The 25322-nt window shown below is 47.4% G+C and overlaps 1 protein-coding gene across 2 annotated transcripts in view; it reads right to left on the bottom strand.

Annotated features, from left to right (window-relative positions):
- RIMS4 (regulating synaptic membrane exocytosis 4) overlaps positions 1 to 25322 on the bottom strand; it is a 58836-nt gene that overhangs the window by 16190 nt on the left and 17324 nt on the right. Inside the window, exon 2 of one of the 2 annotated variants that reach the window (XM_032143306.2) lies at positions 3542 to 3683. In XM_032143306.2, the coding sequence (XP_031999197.1) occupies positions 3542 to 3683 (142 nt within the window). The remainder of the gene's footprint in view (positions 1 to 3541; positions 3684 to 25322) is intronic. The other variant, XM_032143307.2, reaches the window with a different exon arrangement.

Raw genomic sequence — 25322 nt, 5'->3', positions numbered from 1 at the left:
TGTCAGGTTGTTGTGAGAATTAAATGAGTCAATATAAGTAAAAGCACAGCACAGTGTCTGCACATAGTAAGTGGTCTCTGCAAGAGTTAGCCATGGCCATTATTACCATTAAGCCAGGGCTTCTCTACCTTAATGTACATACAAACCACTTGGGAGTCTCATTCAAATACAGATTCTGATTCAGTGGGTCTGGGATAGAGCCTGAGATTCTGCATATTTAACAGGCTCCCATGCCAGTGTTGCTGGGCTGTGGACCACACTTTGAATAGCAAGGGCTGAAGCCATTGTCCATTGGTATTACATAACCCAGGACTCAAGGCATCCTCACTGACAGAGCGACCCAACCCACAGGCACCCCTTCCCCATCCCTGACACCTGGCTGGGAACACAGCATTTCCCAAGTTTTCTATACCTGTCCTTTGCAGCTCTCCCCACACTGCTAGTTGCTTAGTCAGTGCCCAAGAGTAGAAGCTCATGGAGGACAGGGTGTCTGAGGTGCCCGACCCAACTGCCTGGCACATTCTAAGTGCTCAATCACATCTGGTGAAATGAAAATCCTGTGCCTACTTGCAGGAATACATATGCCTGGTGATCCAGCGCAGTCAGACAGACCCAGCGGTGCCAGGGGCTGCAGCCTTGCAGGGGCTGCTCAAGTGAGGCTAGCTCCCTGTAAGCCTCAGCTGGGCTGGCAGAAGACCAAGAGGTGGGGAGAGGGGAGAACAGTCCCTTCCTGTTTCAGAGCCTGGCACTTGGGGCCAACCAGTGCCCAAAATGCCTGCAGAACAAGGAGGCTGACCACAGCTCAATGTCCCCACCCGTTCCTTCTGTGTCCCTACCTCACCCAGGTGCTGGGCAGGTGGCAGCGCCTGGCCTGGCTGGGATCCACCAACACTCAGCCCTTCTCAGGAGGCCAAGACTGTCCCCTGCTGCTGGACCCGTCACCCTCCAACCCACCTGATACCTCCTCAGTTGGGCTCAGAACACCCACCTCAAGCCTTTTAGTAATCGTAATCCTCACAGCCAACACTTACTCAGTGCTTACCCTGTGCTAAGCACTTTATAGACACAACTGTATTTGGGGTGGCTCACTATATCCGTTAGAACGCGACTGACCAAAACAGCAACATAGCCAACAAACAGTGCCTTAATTAACAACAAACAATAATAGCTAACAATTACAGAGCCGGTCACTGTGCTAAGTTCTTTTACATGTATTAACATATTGAACCCTCACAACTCTGTAAGTGTCTGCACTGTTACTGTCCCCTTTCTATAGATGAAGAAACTGGGCTCAGAGAGGTGAAGTAACTTCCCCAAAGCCACACAGCTACTAAGAAGCTGAAATGAACCACACACCAGGGCAGTCTCATTCTTGAGTCTTGGCTTTGAACCTGTCTGTAATTAGACTCTCTCATCCCTTAAAGTCCATTACAGCAAACAGTAACAAGAGCCATGTTCCAAACACCTGTCACCTGCAGGCATCACCTCATTTCTTCCTCATAACACACTCTGATAATGCTCCCCTTGGTCATGTGGCCTTTCTGAGCCTTCATCTCCTCTTCTATAAAACGGAAATGAGGGTTTGACTTCTCTGCTGCTGCTCACTGAAGCACGTTGCCCTTCCCACAATCTAGTCCTCCAGACCTGCTGACATCTCCAGACCTGAGGCTGACAGATGTTTACTGGCCTCAAACATTAGAGAGGCCCACTGATGTGCTCAAGCCCACCCAGGGGCATGAGTGGCGGAGCCAGGATTAGGACCTGAGCTTCCTGACTCCCTGAGACTCACACCTGTCAGCGGGGCCCCACTGCTCCCCAGATGCTGAGAATATCTTCCTCCAAGTTCTGCTGCCTTGCCATGTTTCTCAGGTTAAAGAAAACACTGGCTCCCTTCCTCCTCCTCCTCCTCCTCTCCCTTCCGCTGTCCTCCTCCTGTTCTCGCCCACGGGAAAGTCTCACTAGGAGGTGGGTGGAACAGCAGCATCTGCTAAGGCAAGGCCATTCACGAGGCTGAAGATGCCCAGTTTAGGAGGGGCTGGGGGTGGGGAAGGCTTTTAGCCAGCAGGAGCCCCCAGCTGAGGGGCAGGGCCAGAATGAAGGGAAGCAAAAGTGGAGGCCAAGCCCCAGCCCCACCTCTCAGTGGCTGTGTGTCTGTCCTTGCACAAGTCACTTAGCCAGTACTGTTCAAACGAATTTTCTATGATGATGGAAATGTTCTATTTTCTGCACCACCCAATATGGTTGTCACTAGCCACAAGTTGCTAGCGAGCACTTGAAATATGGCTAGTGCAATAGAACAGAAAGTTTCATCTTATTTAATTAGCCACATGCGTCTGGTGGCTACTTTTCTGGACAGTTGAGGAATTTAACTTTTCTAAGCCTCAGTCTTGCCATGTGCACAAGAATCATGATATCCCACCCCACTTCCCTATCTTTAGACGATAGCTAGGACCATGAAACGATGCACTGCTGGGAAATAACCCCTGGCTGGAAGTCAAGACTCCTGGGTTCCAGACCTGGTAACATGCTTCATGATGCAGAGTGAGCCCCTTAACCTCTCTGAGTGCCCTGGTCATCTGTGTGATAAGGAAGTTGCTTTGGATGAAAGTTTCTTTGATCTAGGGATCCATGGATGGTTTTAGGGGACTCTGATAACCCCTACAGTTATGAGAAAAGCACGTTTGCAGGACTGTGTGTGGGAGAATGAGGGTGTACATGCACTGAGGGCTGTGTGTATTGGGGGAAACTGGGCCCAATGCTTTCCTGAAATTCTTAAAGGGGTCTGTGAAAATGAGAAACCCCTAGTCTAGGTGAGTTCCCCTAGGGTAAAAGCTTTTTAACAGTGGGGTTCTCAGGCCACACTCCCAGAGACTAATTCAGCAGCCTGGATGTGGGGCCCTGCGAGCTGCATGGGTAATGTGTTCCCGTGGTTCTGACGCGAAGCCCACAGAGGGAAACGCTGGCAAGGAGCCGGCCACACTACTGTCTAGTGAGCTGATGCTCAAGAAATGCCTTTATAAAGCAGTAGTATATATTTTTCAAAACCAATGGGATTCAGGAAACTAAAAAAGTAAAGAGGAAATAACGGTGATAATAAAACCCCTCTCTACCCCCTCCTTTATTTCTTAAGCAGCACTAATATACAGCACTTAGTGCCAAACACTGCTTTTTGCTGTGTATAAATATTACCCCTGCATTATATGGATTGTAAACGTCTAATCCTCATGACATCCCTGTGAAGCTGATGCTGTTAATCCCATTTTACAGATGAGGAAAGTGTGGCATAGAGACCTTGCCCAAGGTCACACAGCAGGAAAGGGGTGGAGCCAGGATTCAAATCCAAGCAGCAGGGCTCGCTCTCCCTCGGGGCTTTGCTGTTACACTGCCTCCCTTCTGAAGTTGGGGGATGAACCTGGAGCCCTGAGCTGGCGCCTCCACAGCCTGGAGCTGCCCTAGGGCTCCCAGAGGGGTTGCTCAGTCCCTCCCGTGCCCCACCACAAAAGACTGCAAGAGCCAGGAGGGCTGGTGGCCCCACACTTACTTGCCCTCCGAGCCATAGCTGTTCATGCTGTCCTCAATGGACTCATGGCTGGCCTGGCGCAGCGTCCGGCTGGGCATCTCCACTGCCAGGCCCGTCTCCGTGCTCCTCTGGATGGCCCCCTTCAGCCTCCGGCTGTCCCCTTCTGGGCAAAGCGGCCAAGAGAGATGGGGAGAGAGACACAGGTGGGAGGGGGACAGAGAGAAGAGTCATCTGGTTAGCAGTGTTTCAGCAGCTGGGGGCTGTCCCGCTTCAGCCTCCACCCCCAGCCCATCAACCTCCTCAGACTCCTGGCCTCACCAGTAACCACCCCACCAACAAACAGTATTGCATGAGTTTTGTTAAATGATAGATTAATTTACATGTGCTTTTTCTCCCCCTTGAATTTATTTCTCCCCTGAAACCTTCTCCAAATCATTTCTCTTCCTCCTCTTCAGCTACTATTTATTGAGCACCTACTATGTGTCCTACTGTGTCAAGTGCTTTGCATGGATTTTGACCAGGGTTTCTTGACCTCAGCAGACTGGCTGTGTGGATGGCATATTGCTTTGCAGTAGGGGCTGCCCTGTGCATCACAGAATGTCTAACAGTATCCCCAGCCTTTGCCCACTAGATACTAATAGCACCCCTCACCCCACCCCGCTGCAGTCCAGTTGCGGCAATCAAAAATATCTCCAGACATTGCCAAATAGCCCCTAGGCAGCAAAAATCACCCTTGATTGAGGACTATTCGCTCTGAAACCAGATGGCATGAGTTCAAATCCTGGATATCTATCTCAGTGGCTGGGAGGCTTTAGGCAAATTACTCAGCCTCTGTGTGCCTCTATTTGCACAACTGTCAAGTGGGAGAATAACAGGCTCTTATGAGGCTAAATGGCCCCCATCAGCAGCCCACTCCTCCTTCCATTCTGTGGTCAAACGTCATCTTATCCAAGATCTTTCTTGATCTCTCCTGGCCGCTCCCCCTCCAAAACAGCAGCCTTCTCCTACCCCCTGCCCCTCTCTGCCCTGACTCCTGCTTTGGTTTTCCTCCTAACGCTTACCACCCAAATGCATTAAACAATATTGATGTTTTGGCCAGCTTCCTCTGCGAAGACCATAAACTCCATGAGGACAGGGAACTTTGTTCACTCTTGAAGCCTCAGCACCAAGAACAGGGTCTAGACCATTGTTGAGCTCAACTGATAACTGTGGCTGCCTTGAGGGCAGCCTTAATCCTTACAACCAAGTATAAGGTGGATGCTGCTGTTCACCCCCATCCAATACCCAAAACAGGAGGCACGGAGAGGTCAGGACTTGTCCACACCCATAGAGCTAGTAAGGTGGGGGGCCAGGACACAGCCCCGGGAGGGTCTTTGCTCCCTGCTCCATGGCCTAGTGATTCAAGGGACTGTGGGCTTGCTAGAGGTGGGGTAGATCATTAGTGGGATCTTTCTCATGGTCCCACAAAATTCAGACATGGGCTTATTCCCAAGAGGATCCTTCAATGCTTGCTGATTGACCCACTGGGGAAAAGCAGCCCCAATCACACCCAGTCATCCCCCTCCTGCCAGAGGACAGGAGAGCTGGGCCTACGTACCAGGAGCAGGGCAAGCCAGGACACCTGCCACTGGCCTTCTCCTGGCCTCCCTCCTCCTCCCAGCTCCAGGATGGTCTCTCCTTCCTCTCTGCCTCTAAGAATCACACACACATGTACACACACACATGCATGCGTAGATACAAACACTCTGTGTTTCTCAGAATGTGTAGCCTCATATTTTTGTCTCCCACATGTGTCTGTGTTATTCAGACACACAGACACCCACACTCAGAAAAACACACAGCAACACACACACACACAGTAAGATGCATGCAAAGACAGTATGTTAATGCAGGTCTGAGTGTGTTCCCAGGGGTCTCCACATGCCTGTCGCTCTGTGTGTTTGAGGCTAAGTGGGTATGTGTATACACATCTTCCCTGGGTGTTTCTGAACACGTGGGAGAGCGTGCGTGCCCTTATATCTGTGTTTCTACTCCATTCCATCATCTGTTCTTTCCCTAGCTTGCATCTGCAGCCTCCCCCCACCCTCCATCTCCACTGTTTCTGTATTTCTCTGCGTATAGCAGGTACAGTGACACAGAGAAAGACAGAACCACTCACATGCACATTCAGAAACACAGACTCAGAGATGTCCCTGTACACACACACACACACACATACACATGCACACACACACACAGAGCACTGTACCTATGTCCCTGTCAGATGTGCAGGAACAAACACCCCCCCACCCCACACTAGGGATACAGACCCATGACTGGGAACCCTGCAGGCAGGCAGCACACACCTGCCTCAGCTCCTTCCCTCTCTGCTGAGCCCTGTTCAGGTGCCCCCACCCCGGTTCCATCTCCTCCTACCTAGGTCTGACACATTTCTCCCGGAAGAGGGAGGAGCAGAGCATGACAAACAACTCAGTCCCCCAGAGCTGTGCCTTGCATCTGTGTGGCACCCTCCAGCCCTCAAAGTAGTTCCCAACCAGGCCCTAGGATCTGCCTCACAGCAGCCCTGGCTCCCCACACAGGTGAGCATATGGCTTTGCAGTCAGAAGGCCCAGGTCTGGAGACCTGGGGCAAGCTGGACGGCATCTTCCCACGGAGCTGTTGAGAGGGTTAAATGACAGATGTTTCCCACAGTGCCGGGCACAAAGTAGGTGCCGAACATAAAAAGCCAAACCAATGCAGAGGGAGAAAGACTTTCCAATGCCCCCACACCTGCCCTTGTCAACTGTCTTGCTGACACCCTCGTAGGCGCATTTTTTCCCTTGACACACCACCTTCCCCAAGCTGGGGACCACGACTGGACCCAACCACAGCAATGTCCACCATCCAACCTCTACCACCTACCCCTTCTGTGGGTCTTCTCTTGCTAACTGGGCCATGGCCCCCAAAGTGACTGTTCCAATGCTTTCCCAACTACCCCCCACCAAGATCCATCCATCCCACGTGGCTGAGATGTGTTCCCTTTGTTCTGCTCTTCCTCACTTCCAAATGTCACTGTGATTGTTAATAGTGAGTGTCAACTTGATTGGATTGAAGGATACAAAGTATCATTCCTGGGTGTGTCTGCGAGGGTGTTGCCAAAGGAGATTAACATTTGAGTCAGTGGACTGGGAAAGGCAGACCCACCCTCAATCTGGGTGGGCATCATCTAATCAGCTGCCAGCATGGCCAGAATAAAAGCAGGCAGAATGTGGAAAGACTAGGCTGGCTTATCCTCCCAGCGTACCTCTTCCTCCCATTCTGGATGCTTCCTGCTCTCGAACTTTGGACTCCAAGTTCTTCAGCTTTGGGACTCAGACTGGCTTCCTTGCTCCTCAGCTTGCAGACAGCCTATTGTGGGACCTTGCCTTGTAATCATGTGAATCAACACTCCTTAATAAACTCTCCTTTATATATACATCTCTCCTATTTGTTCTGTCCCTCCAGAGAACACTGACTAATATAGTCACCATCCTGACCTTTCACTCTGCCTGGCCCTCCCCTCCTCTCTGAAAGGAAGAGGCCGTCCTTCTCCTGGCCGTGGCTGATCCATGTCCATCCTCAGCATCCCACCTCCTCCCCTACTCACCACGACCTCCTCCCCCATTTGTCCTCTCTGGGCCTTGTGTCTGCTGCCCCTCCATCCTCTGGCCCTTTCTAGTCCTCCCACCTCTTTCACCAACTAACTTCCTCGGAGAACAGCCTCTGGCCACCATGTCACCCACCACACCCTCTCTGATCTGTCACAGTGTGGCTGCAGCCCACGGCTCTGTCAGGGTGGCTTACTAAACCATTCTCTAGTGACTGCTCACGACCAGGTCCGAGGGTCTCAACCCAGCTCCCGGGCCCTGAAGCATGGCTCTTTCATTCTCTCAACAGACATCTATTGAACACCCTTTTGTGAGGTGGAAGCCCCTGAGAAGATGTTAAACACGCTTCTAAGTGCTGCACCTGCTGATAAAACACACACTGACAGGAGCCAGGGAGAAATGAACAGCCTCTGCTTGTCACCCATCAGGACCCAGAAATAGACCCTCACTTGACCCGCTGTAGTGAACAATGTGATCCTCCTCCAAGACCCTGTTTTACCACTTCTGTGAGCCCCTCTCCACTGTAGCATGCTATGTGCTGTGGCTTCCCACAGCCAGCACCTGGCACCTTTTTCTGGGATGGGGTGTGGGGGTGTCTTTCTTTCAGCTACTGAGCCCATGTTGCCCGCACACAGGCAGAGCTAGAAGTGTCTGGAAATGTATGACCCTTAACCTGCCCCTGCCCTGCCCCTTCATCAAAGACTAAATGAAACGGGAGGATGAACCCTCACCTCCTCTGCCCTGGGTCAGAACAACTCTGAGGCTTCACGCAGCCCCCAGAGTAACCCCACAGCGGGGCTGGGGCCACCCTTTCGGGACCTGCCTGAGAGCACAGCATTGCGTGCCTCCTGCCCTGTCTTGTTCTGCTTCCCTGGGTCTGTTCTGGGGACACTTCCTTCATTACTGCCTCCACACGAATCTCATCTCAGGGTCTGGTTTGGGGACACCTGACCTAAGACAGGCTGGCACCCTAAGCAAGTCAAAGTTCAAAAATCTTCACACAGGTGGGCTCCCGCATCATAACTGTAGTTGTACCCATTTACACCCAACCAGCACATTGGGAAGGAAATTTATTTCTCTTTTGTATGTTTCTATGTCATTTGAATTTTTATAATTAATGTATTAATTCTATAATGCAAATGAAAGTAAATACAAACAAATTCATAAATAAATCACAGCTTCAATCATGCCACCATCTTATTTTAAACCTTAGCCAGGTGCGGTGGCTCATGCCTGTAATCCCAGCACTTTGAAAGACCCAGGCAGGTGGATCACTTGAGCCCAGGAGTTTCAGACCAGCCTGGGCAACATAGCGAAACCCCACCTCTACCAAAAAAAGAAAAATACAAAAATTAGCCAGGGATGGTGGTGGGCAACTGTAGTCTCAGCTACTAGAGAGGCTGAGGTAGGAGGATCGCTTGAGCTTGGGAGGTTGAGGCTGGTTGCACTCCAGCCTGGGCGACAGAGTGAAATCCTATCTCAAAACAAAAACAAAAACAAAAACCTTAGAATGTTTCTTCACTGCCTGCTGACTTAGGTTCAGTTTTTTGCACCCAGGCATCCAAGACACTCCATTTTCTGACTCCCTCCCCATCGGCTACTGGTCTCCCTCCCAGTCTCTATATCCTAGCCCAGCCAGACACTTTGGTGCTCCATCCTGAGAAATATCGTACATCCTCATAACTTCCCCATCCTGGTTCTCACTCCTTTCCTTTCCTCTCTTCCTCATCTTCCCTATCAAATTTCTAACCATCCTCCAGAGTTTAGCTTTAAATAACACCTATAACTTGTCAGGCACTCTGTACTTCAGTTTCTTCATCATATAATAGGGATAAAAGCACCAGCATCTCAGGGCTATGTGAGCACTAAATGTTAACAAGCAAGCAATGTAAAAATGTAATAACATATAATCCTCAGGATGGCCTAGGTGGGCTGGGACGCACAGTCAGCCCTCAACAAAGTTGACTATTATTAATATGGTTATTACCATTGTGCTAGATGCCATGCCAAGTGTTTTACAAAGGTGTCTCCCACTTAATTCTCACAATAAACCATGAGACAGCTACTGCCCCGCTTTACACAGAAAGAAAATGAGGACCGAGAAGGTTAAGTAACTTTCCCAAGGACATGCACGACTACTAATGGTGGAGCTGGACTTCAAACCCAGGCTATTCTGGCTCCAAAGCCATGTTTTAAATGCACCCTAAAGTAAACTTACCAAGCTCCACCCCAGAACTCAAATGCCATGTCTTCCACAAAGACGTCCCTCATCAGACTCCTTGAATCCCAGGGGCACTTCAATCTTCACTTCTCTTGGGGTAGCTATTCCACAGCACCTTGAAACACAGTTCTCATCCACCTAGTCGATGTCTGTGTTTACAGCATGAGCTCATTCCTCATTTACTTCCATTCAGCAGCAGGGATAGCGCCCACATTGCCCATCCCCACTGAAAGTGTATTAAATTGAATTGGCTTTAGGATGTGTCCCCAAGAAAAATGTAAATTCTCTCTGGTAAAGAAAACAAGTAGATCTCACTCTGCTGTTTATACTTGAATATGAATGTGTTTAATGTATGTTCTCCCAAGAGCAAGTATTCATAAGGAACAGGATAATAAAACGATGATAAATTATGAAAACAGATTCTATTGTTTTTAGCATTTACCCATGTACAAATTATATATACACATATAATTTAACCCCACCATAACTCTGAAAGACAAGTATTATCATCCTAATTTTACAACAAGGAAACAGGCTCAGAGCAGTTCAGCAACTTGTCCAAGGTTATACCAGATAAGACAGAGCTAGGCTTGAAACCAGGTCTGTGTGAAAACAGATCATCATATACTCTTAACCACGAGACCTCAGGGATATGGTGGGGTGGAAGGAGAAGGAGAGAACTCAACCAATCCCCATTTTGATGTTTTATTGAAGATGGGCATTATCAGCTTTAACTTCCAGAAGAAAAGCCCCAAGCCAAGAGAGGCTCCATGACCTGTTCCAGGTCCCCAGGCTCTAAAATTGCTAACCACATTCTGGTCAGTGTGAGTGTCCACTCCAAGTCCATAGAGCAGCCTGTGAAGTTCCCCCAGACACAAGAGCTCTGGGTGACTGGGTTATTTTAAACCAGAATGTGAAAGGCACCAAGGCCCCTGGCTCACTGCTTCCCCTTCCCACAGCGACTACTCTTCTGTATCTCTGAGATAAATACCCTGGAGGCTGCTGCCTCTTCTTCCTCCATGGTCAGCCTCTCCCTGGCCTAGTTATTCCCAGTGACTTGGGCCTCACATGCCTCCATTGTCCAGGTCTTTAAGTCCATCTGAAAATCAAGGGCTGAGAACCATCTGCAGATACTTAGGCCTCCAGGGCACTGATGTTGCCTCTGGCTGTGTCTCCAAGGATGGGTGGAGGAAGCACAACCCTGATTACTTCTGTGAGGGCCCTAACCTTCCCCTTCTCCCTGGAGCTATAGGAATCTGCCCTCCCTTAAAATAACAGATGGTTTCATCTGGAGGGAACTTAGGGATCATCCAGATCAATGCTTTTATTGTACAGAGGGCAACTGAGACCCAAAGAGGGGCAGGAGTCAAAGGTTGGTATGAGAATTCAGGCTGGGTACAGTGGCTCATGGCTGTAATCCCAACACTTTGGGAGGCCAAGATGGGAGGACTGCTTGAGCCCAGGAGTTCAAGACCAGCCTGGGCAACATAGTGAGACCCTGCCTCTATAAAAAATCTGAAAATTATTAGCCCACACTGTAGTCCCAGCTACTCAGGAGGCTGTGGTGGGAGGATTGCTTGAGCCCAGGAGTTTGAGGCTGCAGTGAGCTATGATCATGTTGCTGCACTACAGCCTGGGTGACAGAGACCCTGTTTCAGGAAAAAAAAATTCTGGTCTCCTAATTGCTAACCTCCCTGCTCCTTTTCAGTCGACAGCCTTTCACCATTTCTAGAGCATCTTCAGGAGGCAGCATGGCCTTATGGTTAAAAGCATGGACAATGGAGACTGAATGCCTGGGTTGTAAACCTGGCCCCAGTCACTCTATTAGTTGTGTGATTTTGAGAAAGCTACTCAACCTCTCTGTGGCTCAGTTTCCTCCTCTATGCTAACTGGTGTCCACACCACCAGAGTGTCCTCTTCTGCCAGTTTCTTCTCTACTCAGTGGCCTGCCTGAGCTTCCCAAATCTCAGTCCTGAACACACCATCCCTTTGATTAAAACCCTTCAATGGCACCCCATTGCTTGCAGAATAAATTCCAATTTAACACACACAGTCTTTCTGACCTGGTCCCAATTTACATTTCCAGCCTCATTTTTTCCCTTTTCCCTAGTGTTCTTTACATTCTATTCACACTGAATAATTCCAAATCTTCCATGTGACCAGCTGCCCCTCAAATTTCTTACCCATCATCCTGCATACAAAAGTCTTAGCATTCTCTTCTCTTCTGGAGAAAGGTGCTTTTTAAAACAACTGTTTGTTGCAGGATAATATGCATAAAGAAAACTGTACAATTATATATCACACAGTTGTAAGTGTATACCTTGATAACTATTACAAAGTTCTGTGGAACCAGCACCCAGATCAAGAAGCAGAACATTACCAGTGCCCTACAGAAGGCCCACATGCCACTTCCAGTTACTTTCCACCAAAAGTAGCATTATCCTAACTTCTAACAGCACAGACTGGTTTTGCCTATTTTGTAGTTTTCACTACATAAAATCACCTAGCGTATATTCTTTAGCATCTGGCTTCTTTTACCCAACAAGACGTTTGTGCGGTTCATCCATGTTGATTGTTTCATTGCAGTTCATTCATTCTCACGACTTATTGTAGTACATTGTGTGAATACATCAAAATATTTTTCATCCATTCTATTGCTGATGAGCATCTGGGTGGGTAGCCTCCAGTAATGAGATATTACAAATAGCTCTGCCAAAAACATTCTTGTATGTGTCTTTTGTTGACCATTTCTGTGCAGTTCTTCAGGGCACATACCTAGGAGTGCAGCTGCTGGGTTACAGGATATGCATTTGAAATGCCTTTTAGGTGGATTAACCATGGTGTGGACTGGAAAGGTTAACACATTAGACTATCATTCAGCAGGAAGCAATGTTCTGAAGAAATGGGGCTAAAGATTGGAAGGTTTTGAGGAAAAAGATGGTGGAAAGCCTGTTGATTTACTGTATATCTGGCTCACATTTATATTCCCCAAATGTAATCTTTGTTAAGAGAATGTGTATAGAGGGCAAACAGCACCCAGAACAGGACAGGAAGGAGGGGAAAAGGCCTGGAATACAGCTGGATTCAATAAATACTGGCTATTATTATTAACCTCTCTAAAGGTCAATGGTCAACTGCTCACTGATACCACCTCTAGTAAACTCGTTATTTCATCGATTCTAAGACAAGCATTTTTTCAACATCTCCAAAATTAAGATGTGAATGGCAACCAATGACATGTCAGAGTTAAATTCTGACATGTTTTAGCTCCCTTGGTGGTATATAAAGTTGTGACTTGCAACTGAAGGCCTCTAAAATGCGATTAAGTCCACAGCAAAGAACTGGCGTGTGCAGGAACTGTCCGTGGTGCTGACTGAGCACAGAGGACTGGGCCTGCCTAGGGCAGAGGTAGGGCTCACAAGGGAGATTTTAGAACTACGAAGCATCCCTATCCTGCGGTTGTTTTAAAACCACAATTCCTTCCCACTGGCTTGCTGATGCCTGAAATTCCACCCTCAAAGAATCACCTTTCCACATAAAGACAGGAATTTCCATTTATCGAGTTGAACCAGAGCCTAAGAGAGGTGCTCACCACTCATCATTTCATGTAATCTTCACAACCACCAGTGAAGGTAAGTACTGTCTTCATTTTCAGAAGGGAAAGTTGAAGCTCAGGGATTAATGAACCCGCCCATAATTACAAAGCTGGCATGTGGGATGTGATCCTGGTTCAACGCAGGCCAGAGTGCAATTTTTGCCCTTTAGGCTGCTCTACACTGGAGGGAGGGATGAGTGCCTCAGACCTTTTCCCAAGAGGATTTGAAGAGGAAAGAGGGAGAGATCATAAAGACACAGAAATGAAGTGAGTGAAAGCAAGAGAGGCAAAAGGCACATGATAAGGATTTCAGAACCCTAGAGAGGGAGAGGAAAGATTTTGTGAGAATCAACTGGGTAATAAATATGGAATGTGCTTTGTAACTCTAAAGGGTTATGCCCCTGGAAGGAAGCATTACTCTCACTTATCCAACAAAATATACATTTATTGAGCACATTTCCTATGCCATGCTGTTCTTGGCTCTGGGGATTTGAATAAGATACAGTCTTTGACCTTAAGGAACTTACAGGTAGTAGAGTGCGGAGGGGACATGAAACAGATAAGTAATTATCATTCATTCAACAAACTCTTTACTAATTGCCTATTCAGGGCCAGATCCTGTGCTGTAGACTCATAACATAGATGAATTAAACCCAGACCTTGCTGAAACTCCCAGTCTACCAGAATAGATAGGCAAGTAAAGGGGCAATTGTGCAATAATTACAACGTAGCATAATGTAAGGGCAGAGATATACACAGAATATTATGGGAGCTGAGGAGAAGGGTAATTAATGCAGCACTGGAGTTACAGGCACGGTCTGGGTTGTAAGCAGAATTGATTCAATGCTGAATTATACTTGATTGCAAATAAAATCAGAAGATTTCATTGTACATGCAAGCACTACCTTCCAGTACAACTGAAGGTTATATTGACAAATAAAAACAAGTAGATAGAGTGAAGGGGAAGATGTGGAACCAAATGAAAACTGAAGACAAAAAGTTACAGATGCAGAGTAAATGCACTTGGGGTGGGGGAGGTCCTATGCTGAGCAGGGGTGGTCAGGGAAAGTCATTTACTTTCCTCGAGCCAATGTGGAAAGACTTCTAAAGAAGAGCCATTTCCGCAATCATTGGAAGGAAGACAATTCACAGTCCCACAAAAAGCTGTTTTTCCTCAGGAAGCTATTTCCATCAGCATTTGGGACAAGCTAAACAAGCCTTGGAAGGAACTGGGTTGTGGGCAAAAGGTAGAATCTATGGCCCCATATGGCACTGGGAAGCTACACAATCCACACAGCATTCAAGACTTCCAGGATTTGCCCCAAACCTATACTACAAGTCTGCCATGATGCACATACCAGGTGTTCTATCCACACGGAATTACTCATCATTCACCAAATACAGCCCACGTACTTCCGTCTTCTTAGGAGAACAGGCTTTGGAGCCAGAAAAACTTGAGTTTGGGACTTGAAGCGTGCCTCTGCCACTTTCTGAGTAAACTAAAGGAAGTTACTGAACTAATCTGAGCCTAAGTTCCCCTGCAAAACAGGAAAAATAATAGAACCTACTCCACCTATTGTTGTAAGGATTAAATGTACTAGTAAGCTCTTACTAGGTTATGCTGCAATAACAACTTACCCCCAAATTTCAGTGACTTACAGAACAAAGTTCTTGTTCATACTTAACATATATATATATATATATATATATATATTTTTTTTTTTTTTGATGGAATTTTGCTCTGTGGCCTATACTGGAGTGCAGTGGCACAACCTTGGCTCACTGCAACCTCTGTCTCCCAGGTTCAAGTGATTTTCCTGCCTCAGCCTTCCAAGTAGCTGGGGTTACATGCAGGCACCACTATGCCTGGCTAATTTTTTTTCCTTTTTGTATTTTTAGTAGAGATGGGGTTTCACCATGTTGGCCAGGTTGGTCTCAAACTCCTAACCTCAAGTGATCTGCCTGCCTCAGCCTCCTAAAGTGCTGGGATTACAGGCGTGAACCACCACGCCCAGCCATACTTAACATACTTTATGAGTTAGCTATGGCTCTATCCCACGAACTCTTCTGGGACCCAGGGTGAAGGGGCAAGCCCTATCTGGGACAAGCTGGTCTCATGGCAGAGGAATGATGCAACCATGAGGGAGTTCTTCCAGCTGCTGCACTTTTCTCTATGTGTATTTCAAAACTTTTAAAAGAAAAGGAAGGGAAAGAAATATGGCCTCTAACAGAGAGATGCTGCCAAACATGTAGGGGAGGCAAGGAAGCTCCCTCCTCCCCACAAACACTGGAAAGAGAACTCCTCAAGGCACCAAATGGTTCGTTCCAACACGGTAGCATATTACATTAGCCCATGATAGCACAGATCCATGTTAACTGTGAAATAAATCTCTTATACCCCTTGTGGGACTGAACTCAATGACATAACATGTACACATGACTGTCACAGTAAGATACAGGCACTCAGTAAATTGCAGCTACTATTATAAACAATACTCTGAGGTAGAGAGTAGTGTCCCTGATTCTCAGAAACTCCCAGAAAACTGAGGCTCTGAGAACTGAAGCAGTTTGCCCAAGGTCCCACAGCAAGTAAAGGGTGGAGAGGAAGAATGCAAAACAAATCCGCTCCATCCAAACAAAGCTGAACACAAATGTTTACAGTAGCATTAACTGTAACAGTCAAAAAGTGGACACAGCCTGAATATCCATCCACGGATGAATGAACAAACTGTGGTATATCCATGCAATAAAGTATTATTCAGCCATAAAAAGCATGCAGTACTGGGCCGGGCATGGTGGCTCACGCCTGTAATCCCAGTACTTTGGGAGGCCAAGGTGGGCGGATCACCTGATGTTGGGAGTTTGAGATCAGCCTGACCAATATGGTGAAACACTGTCTCTACTAAAAATACAAAAATTAGCTGGGCTGTGGTGGTGTATGTCTGTAATCCTAGCTACTCAGGAGGCTGAAGCAGGAGAATCACTTGAACCCAGGAGGCTGAGGTTGCAGTGAGCTGTGATGGCGCCACTGCACTCCAGCCTGGTTGACAGGGAGACCTTGTTTCAAAAAAAAAAAAGTATTACCTATACATGCTTCTACATATATGAACCTTGACATTATGCAAGCGAAAGAAGCTGGTCATAAAAGATCATCTCTTCTATGACTCTACTTATTTGAAATGTCCAAGATAGGTAAATCCATAGAACTAGAAAGCAGACTAGTGGTTGCCAAGGACCAGAGGGAGGGGCAAATGGGATGTGACTGCTTACGGGTACAAGGGTGATGATAATATTCTACAATTGACTGTAGTGATGGTTGCAAAACTGCGAATATATTAAATATTAAAACCCACTGAATTGTTCACTTTAAACTAGTAAACTGTATGGTATATGAATTATATCTCAATAAAGCTCATATAAATCTCCTTCCACTTCATCTCATCTCCCAGGCCAGGTTGTTAACCCCTATTCTACACTGATCCCAAGAGGGTCAAGGAGCCCATAGGCAGGGAGGCTCCCCCTGAGCCAGAAGCAGTGTGGAAAACCTGCTGCAAAGGCCAGACAAGGCCAAATTGAACAGTCTGGCCCCTTAGATGTCATCTTCAGATAACACATGTGCACATGTATCCCCACAAAGACCCACAGATGAAAACATGCAGTGGGTACATGGGGAGCAGGAATGTAGGGGATGGGGTGGGGTTGGAAATGAGGGAATTCCTTCCTTCCAGTCCCACCAGGGCAAGCCTCAGGCTCCCCACCACCACCTTCCTCAATCAACACATGGCCAGCTTCCTCCAGAGCCTGCAAGACTAGAGCTAGCAAGGCTTAGTTAAGACCACCTGAAACCACCTGGCATCAGCACTCACCAGAGCAAACCCACCTTGGACTAGCTGTTCTCAGCACCGAGGCTGTAGTGATGTTGGCCTTAGGCAGCACATCCCCTGTTGCTCCAGCTTGGCTCACCCACGTCCCAAAACTACTTAAAATCCGTCTCTCTCCAGACTGTTCTGCAGGATAGCAGCTAACCCGGTGTCCACTAAGGCTTCTCAAGAACCTCCCACATACATGCTTAATGCACACTGGGTCTCCTACTCCTTGGATGAGCAGCGCTATCCTTTATCTTGAAGCAGTTTAAACAAATCCCTTCCTTGATTTGGCCTTAGCAGAGTTGCAGAGCAGCTGGGCCCCACCTTGGCTAAGGCACCTCCCTTAGTTGCTTTTTTCTCTCTCAAATGAGGGCAGGGACACTGGCTGGCACTCAGCAGGTCCTCCACACAGACACCAAAGGCTGAAGGAATTCCAGCTCATGGCCTCTCAACTCTAATGTGCAAATGGATCACATAGGAATCTTGTTAAAATGCAGATTCTAATTCAGCAGGTCTCAGGTGGGGCCTGAGATTCAGCATTTCTCACAACTCCTATGTGAGGTCAATGCTGCTGGTCTGTGGCCCACACATTGAGTAGCAAGATTCTAGCCCATTCCATTCACTCTTTTCTGATTTCTTTGCCTTCTTCATTGTTCAAGGAGCCTCTTGAGAGTGGATAAAAGCTACTCTCTCTTAGAAAAGGACCTGCCAGCACATACACACAGTATGTTGCATAAACTTTGGGAGCCTGCAGTCCCTGGATTAAAAGCCATTCTTCTTCTTCTTCTTCTTCTTCTTCTTCTTCTTCTTCTTCTTTTTTTTTTTTTCTTTTTTAAGAGACAGGCTGTCACCCAGGCTGGAGTGCAGTGGCACAATCACAGCTCACTGCAGCCTTGACTTCCCAGGCTCAAGTGATCCTCCCAGCTCAGCCGGTACTACAGGTGCACACCACCAAGCCTAGCTAATTACTTTATTTTTTGTAGAGACAGGGTCTCGCCATGTTGCCCAAGCTGGTCTCCAACTCCTGGGCTCAAAGGATCCTCCTGACTTGGCCTTCCAAAGAGCTCAGATTATAAGCATGAACTACCTACCATGCCTAGCCTAAAAGCCATTCTTTCGCATACACAAACCTGCAAATCTTAGTTCCTGCAGAAAAGAGGATGCAACAAGGGATAGAAAAAGAAAAAGCCTTGGCAGGGAGTGAGAACTCCTGGGTCTTGTCCCAGCTCCACTACTGACTTCCGGTGTGACATCAGACAACTTTCTGCTCCTCTCTTGAGCTTCAGTTTTCCCACCATGAGAGAAGTGGACTAGATTGGGGATGATACATAGGTTTTCTTTCTTTCTTTCTTTTTTTTTTTTTTTTGCCAACTCTGGTAGCTGTTGCCTGAAATACCCTGTGCTAAGAATTCTTAGACTGTGCCTGGACTTGGCAGAAAAGGATGCCATGATTGATTGGTGATGCCTGCCATGGTCCCAGGAAAGGGGGCCTTGATTGATTGGTGTTGTCTGCCAAGATCCCAGGCCTAGAGGGTGATGGGCTTCCTGCCAGATGTCCGCCTACCCCAGAGAGCCCTTCCAGCTGCGACATTCCACACAGCTCATTCAGAGTCATGCCAGACTGGGCAAAGAGAAGTCTGTGCCTGTCCTCAAGGGGGCAGGAAGAGATAATTCTTTAAGCTTCTGGCTTCTCGAACTTGCTGCCCTACAGCCCCCTTTGAGAAAAGGTAGCAGAATCCCTGCTCAGTGGCAGAGGACAGCATGTCCTTGTGCTCCCGTCCTTCCCTATTTTTAACTCCAAGGACAGCAGCTCAGGCAGAAGCTCAAATATGGAAGGGCCACCCAGCCTCTGAGGGAGGGGAACCACACCCCCATCATCATTCCCAAACCGCTCCATGGTTGGCCAAGTGAGAGTTGAGGCAAGGGACAGAAGGTTCCTCACCTCCCGTGTGAATCTCTCACAGCCCCATCCCATCCTTCCCCAGGCAGGGCCAGTCACCCCTCCTTGGTAAACCCACAGACCTCTCTGCTAGTCCCTATCCTGCTGCACCCTGGATTTGTTCATTCATGCACCCCATTTACATATATGTGCCAGCCTTCATACTAGTGCTGAGGACGCAGCATTTAACAAGACAGATGGGGGTCCTCACCCACTGAGCTCTTCTAGTCTAGGGTGGAAGACAGACAGCAAACAGGACGGCAGCATAATTCTGTAGTTACAACTATAGTCTAAGTGCTCAGAAGAGAACTGTACCATGGTCACCCCACATGCCTGTGCATTCCTCAAGAACTGGGATGTTCTCACTCATCTTTCTATCCAGGGAACCTAAGGCCTAAGCTGGCAGAAAGGACGGTTCAGAGATTATTTGTTGATTGAAAATGTTACACAAGAGACATCATGTGAAGTTTGAGAGCCCTACAGGAGCCTGTCTCAGACCAGATGAGATTCATTCATTCATTCACTCATTCACTCACAAAGTATTTTTTTGAGCATTTTCTACATGTCCAGCACTGTTCTAGGCACTGGACCTAGAGCAGGAAACAAAACAAGGAAAAATGAACTGTCCTCCTGAATCTCCATGCTAGGAGAGGCAAGCAAACATCAACCCAGACAAATACAGAAAGATAGAGAGAGGATGCTAGAAGGCAATGAGGGCAGGGATAGGTGTTTCTCTCTGAAACACAGTGATCAGAGAAAGCATTCCCAACACAGGGAACAGAAACATAAAGGCCCGTGGCAGACACGTCTGGTATGTTCGAAGGAGATGAGAGTGGCTGAAGCAGACAGAGCAAGGGGGAGTGGGGTGAGATGAGGTTTGAGATGATGGGGCAGGAGGAGAGGGCAGACTGAAAAACTGACACATCTCACACCAAGCTGGCATACAACTGATGGAAGAGATGGTGGTGATGATGATAATGACAATGACAATGTGATGATAAAAGCAGCTAGCATTCATTGGGCACGGGTGACAGGTGCTATGCTACTCAATTAACATGGATTTGTTTACCTAATCCCCACAACAATCTGTGAAATATGTCTTATATTATACCCATTTTACAGATAGGGAAGCTGAGGTTCAACAAAGTTTACACAGCCTGGAGGTGGCAGGGCTGAGACAGGAACACCGGCCGTCTGAAGCCAAAATCCACTGGCTTGCTGGTCACACCCTGTCCTATTCCACATGCACCATGAACACCCGTTTCCTCCCCCACCCAGAGTTCCTAAACCTTTTGGACTCCTTTGAAAATCTGCTGGGAGCTGCTTTTCCCCAGAGAAAAGTTTTGGTTTTCTCCAGGAAAAAAAAAAAAATAGAGATGCACAATGATACAACTTGAGCATAATTTCAGGAGGTTCAAGGTTATAAACTCCAGGCCTAAAAGTAAGCATTTTGTAAGCATTTATAGCAAAAACAAGAATTTTCAGAGTTTTCCAAAGATGCAATAGGGGAACACGAGTGTCTGCAATACCAGCTAAAACCACTTCTATACAATTTGCCAAGAGCCTATCAGGAATAAGGCACCTGTAGAATCGTATCTCAGTTAAACCTCATTTTAGTCCTGTGAGGTGATTATAATTAGGATCCCTTTACAAACTAGGAAACTGAGACACAGAAAGTTTAAGTAACTTGCCCAGGGTCACAGAGGTGGTATCTGGCAGAATTGAAATTAACCACAGATCTAGCTGGCTCCAGACCTCAGTCTCTATTCCACACATTCTCTTCTGGCTTCTCCAATGGCCTTTCTTCATCTTCCCAGACAGGGGAAGAAACTTGCTCAAGGTCTCACAGCTCAGCACATCCAGAGTAGCCATTAGCCACATGTGAACACTTAAACTTAAAAAAAAAATTAAGAATTCAGTCCTCAGTTGCACAGATCACACTTCAAGTGCTGAGTAGCCACCTGTGACTAGCGGCTACAGTATCGCACAGTACAGACACAGAACATTTTCATCGTTGCAGAAATGTCTATTGGGCAGCGCTGGGCTAGAACTTGGTCTCTTGACTCCCAACTTTAGTTTTTCCACTGTCAGGGGCTACTAGAAATTAGTTCTGCTTGATAAATGAAGTTGACCGTGAAGAGGAGACAGGAGGCAGGTGCAGTGGTCCATACTTACAATCCCAGCAGTTTGGGGGGCCAAAGCAGGAGGATCATTTCAGCCCAGGAGTTCGAGACCAGCCTGGGCAACATAGCGAGACCCTGTCTCTAAAAAAATTTTGAAAATTAGCCAGTCGAGGTGGCTTGTGCCCGTTGTACAAGCTACTTGGGAGGCTGAGGTTTGAGTCCAGGAATTCAAGGCTTCAGTGAGCTATGATCACACCACTGCACTAAAATCTGGGTGACAGAGAAAGACCCTGTCTCTAAAAATAATTTTTTAAGTGGGTGATTTTACTACCCACTTAAAAAAATGATACTGATAACAGTGACTGCCATTTAGTAATAACTTTTTCACAATGTACCCCATCAACTGGAGCAGGGCTGGGCATGTATTAAGCACTCAATAAAAATGTCTTGGATGTTGAATTTATCATGAAAATGTCTTACAGAACAGTAATAATAATGAATTACTATAAAGTGAATGCCTTACGGCTGCACTGTGCCCAACCACACTTAATGTCATAAGCCTTCCAATAACCTGAGGGGTAAGCACTGTTATTGTCTCTATTTACAAATGAGGACACTGAGACACAGCGAGGTTATGTCACGTGTTTAAAGACACAGCTAACAGGGTAGGGGAAAAAAAGGGAGAGGGTGGTTTAAGCCCAGGTCTGTCTGAATTTAAAATTTCTATATTTTTTGCCTCCCAAATCAAGAGAGTATTTTGTGTACAACAAAGGTCTGTACAAATGTTACTTACCAGTATCATCACAGTATGAGAATTTCTTTTTATTATTATTATTTTTTTGAGATGGAGTCTCTCTCTGTCACCCAGGCTGGAGTGCAGTGGTGCAATCTCGGCTCATTGCAAGCTCCGCCTCCCGGTTCACGCCATTCTCCTGCCTCGGCCTCCTGAGTAGCTGGGATGGCAGGCGCCCGCCACCACACCTGGCTAATTTTTTGTATTTTTAGTAGAGACAGGGTTTCACCATGTTAGCCAGGATGATCTCGATCTCCTGACCTCGTGATCTGCCTGTTATGAGAATTTCTCATTTTTTTGAGAGATAGGGCCTTGCTGTTGTCCAGGTTGGAGTGCTATGACACAATCACAGCTCACTTTAACCTTAAACTTCTGGGCTCAGCAATCGTCATACCTCAGCCTCCCGAGCAGCTAGGACTATAAGCACACGCCACCACATCTGGCTGATTTTTATTTATTATAGAGATGGGGGTCTTGCTATGTTGCCCAGCCTGGGCTGGAACTCCTGGCCTCAAGCAATCCTCCTGCCACCTCAGCTTTCCAAAGTGCTGGGATTACAGTCATGAGATGAGCCACTGTGCCCAGACCAACATGTGAAGATTAATGGGCCCAGGGAGAAGAAGGATTTTCCACAGTTGAGCTGCCTGTCAACGGAATGAGGAGATTGTGAGCTCTCTTTCCTATTGCTAGAGGCACCCAAGGGAGAATAAACTCCTACCTAGCAGGGAGACTGGGATGGGAACTGAGCTGTGATCCCCAGGTGGGACACTGGATCAGCACAGAGAATCCCAAATGTGGTTGAACATCAGAATCGCCTGGGAGCTTGTGAAGCAACAGAGTCCAGGCTGCACGCCCGATTTTTAATTGAGTGGTCTGGGTTGGGGATCAGGATCCTGGCTGCTGACGAAAGGCACATGCAGCGCAGGTTGAGAGTCATGGACTAGCAAAATGCTGAGTGTCCTTCTTACCCAAGATCACTGGATTACAGGCCACAGAGCCACTAAAGGAACTCAGGACACACTCTTAAAAAACATATGATTTGCCCAATAATAATGAAGGCATGCTCTGGCCAGGCACTGTCCCAAGCATGACACCCATGGTCCCATAGACCCCTCCTCCCAGGCTACTTCCTCCCCAGGCTCCTCTATCCTCCTTCCATTTTTCAACTCCGGCATCCTCTCTTCCAGGAAGCCTCCCCTGATTCCCAGAGCTGGGGACCCCTCCTTGGAGTCCCACAACAGATATGATTCTCACTTGTGAATGTCCGTGTCTATATTTACCCACTGCCACTCCAGGCTGTGACAATGCTAGTGTCTCACTCAAGTCCTTGTGCCCAGCACCTAGGGCCTGGCCCAGTGGAGGTGCTCACTAAACATCTGCAGAGAGGACTTGCTCTGCTCCATGAAGGATGGACACAGGAGGCAGTGAAGAAAGCAGCCACTGCAGGAAGGAAGTAATCCAGGTCACCAGGTTGGAAGGAGACAGAACCTACAAATTCTCCCCACCACTGTTCAGAAGAGGCCTGGGCTATTTATAGCTCACAAGCCTTCTGCTTCTTGCATTTAAATGCAGGGCCAGGCATAGAATAAAATCCTGGGGAGGTCTGTCAGTTTTCAAATTTATTTATTTATTTTCTATAAGAACAGGAGCAGAAAGCAGGGATAAAAATGAACCACAGCTATTAGGGTGGGCTGCCTCGTGCTGTCCCTAGGTCTGCCTTGCCAAGTCTGTTGACAGAAGAGTTGCACGCAGTTCTAGACCTGATCCTAGAAATCAGAGTATGCCTGTGGAGACCGGCCTGTGAAGGTCCTTTTAAGGTGATTTTTAAATGGTAGCTTCAGCTTACAAACTAGTATTACAGCATGACCCTGCTTTGGTTTAAATATGTGTTGTGTGTGTGTGCACGTGCACGCGCACACACCCCCTAGAGAGAAATAGCCCTAGTGGTGAAGCATTCTACTTTTGGATTATAGAATTTGAGACATTTTAATTTTCTTTTGGTGTGCTTTCTCTGCATTTTCCCAAAATTGCCACCATGGGTGCACATAGCACATACGGTGTTATGAGGATGTTAGACTCAAGGAAACCAGCTCTGCCACTTGCTAGCTGTCTGACCTTGGGGGAATTACCTAATTTCTTCATCTGTAAAGTGGGAACAGTGACAGAACCTTTCTTAGAGGTTTGCTCCAAGGATTGTATAAGGTAACATATGTGAAATCCTAGCACGGCATCTGGAATGTGGCATGTGCTCAGGAAATGCCAGCTAGTATAACTGGACAAGCATTTGTAACTCGTGAAAGCATGATACCGTTTTTAAAAATTAAAACCATAAATGGCGACTCTCCCACTTTCGGGTGTGGAAGGAGCCCTGAGAAGGGACTGGATCATGGCTGGCTGAGGAGGGCTGAGAGGCCTGAGTTCCAACTCAACCTGCCTGAAAATGCACAAATGACTCCTCCTCTTGATCAGTTTTCTGACTTTGAAAAGGATGGTGGTAGGGGGTGGATGTTAAGTCCTGCTCCTCTAAGCAGAGGCCCCAGAGGCCTGACGATGATGCTGTAACTCGGATCTCCAAGAAGGAGCTGATCCTGGTCCCACCCACCCCCTTTCCTAGCTCCATTTCTTCCCTGTGTCCACTTCCTAATGTACCTGCTTTGCCCCACTGAGACATAAATAAACCTCAGGAAGCTTCTTCCTAACCACACACGACCCCAGTGATCTGGGGCACCTTCCCCACATCCAGCCTGGTAATCAGCCTCTCACCCTTCAAGGTGGGACTCAGCACTCTCTGCTGAATGGAATCACCGTTATCTGCTCTGCTTGTCTTTTCTCCTGGGCTGAGAAAGTCCTGGTCCTATTTAGCACCATAACTTCAGTACCCAGCACACTGGAGTGGGCCAGTAAATATCTGTTGACTGCATAAAGAATGCTGTAAAACATGATCCAGGGCAGTGCCAAGCAGTGGGTAGGCTTACAGACTCGAGCGTCAGGCAGGTCTGTGTTTGAACTTATTATTATAATTTTTTTTTTTCAGATGGAGTTTTGCTCTTGTTGCCCAGGCTGGAGTACAGTGCTGTGATCTCGGCTCACCGCAATCTCCACCTCCTGGATTCAAGTGATTCTCCTGCCTCAGCCTCCTGAGTAGCTGGGATTACAGGCATGTGCCACCATGTCCAGCTAATTTTGTATTTTTAGTAGAGATGGGGTTTATCCATGTTGGTCAGGCTGGTCTTGAACTCTTGACCTCAGGAGATCCACCCACCTCAGCCTCCCAAAGTGCTGGGATTGCAGGCGTGAGCCACCGTGCCCGGCCTGAACTTATTACTGAATGGCCCTGGGCAAAAGGTGGGCCTGTCCTTTCTGAGCTTTAGTTTCCTCATCTGCACAATGGGTATGACAATGGTATACCCCTCATAGTCTGACATTTCAGTAAGATTATCTAGGTAAAGTGTTCAGAATACCTGGCATATATGAAATAATAAATATTACTATCATAATGAGAATGATCATTAAAAATGTAAAATGACTTGGTGGCTATCTCGGGAAACCAGTCTCAGCACTTTCCTTTCAGGTCTGGTTCGGGTCTGTGGGGTCAGATGAACTCCCGGACAGAGTGCTCCCTGCACAAAAATGCCCAAC

This window comes from Hylobates moloch, unplaced genomic scaffold (assembly GCF_009828535.3).
Source record: "Hylobates moloch isolate HMO894 unplaced genomic scaffold, HMol_V3 SCAFFOLD_21, whole genome shotgun sequence".
Taxonomy (NCBI): domain Eukaryota; kingdom Metazoa; phylum Chordata; class Mammalia; order Primates; family Hylobatidae; genus Hylobates; species Hylobates moloch.
Note: the sequence above shows the minus strand (reverse complement) of the source record. Positions and strands in the feature narration are given on the sequence as shown.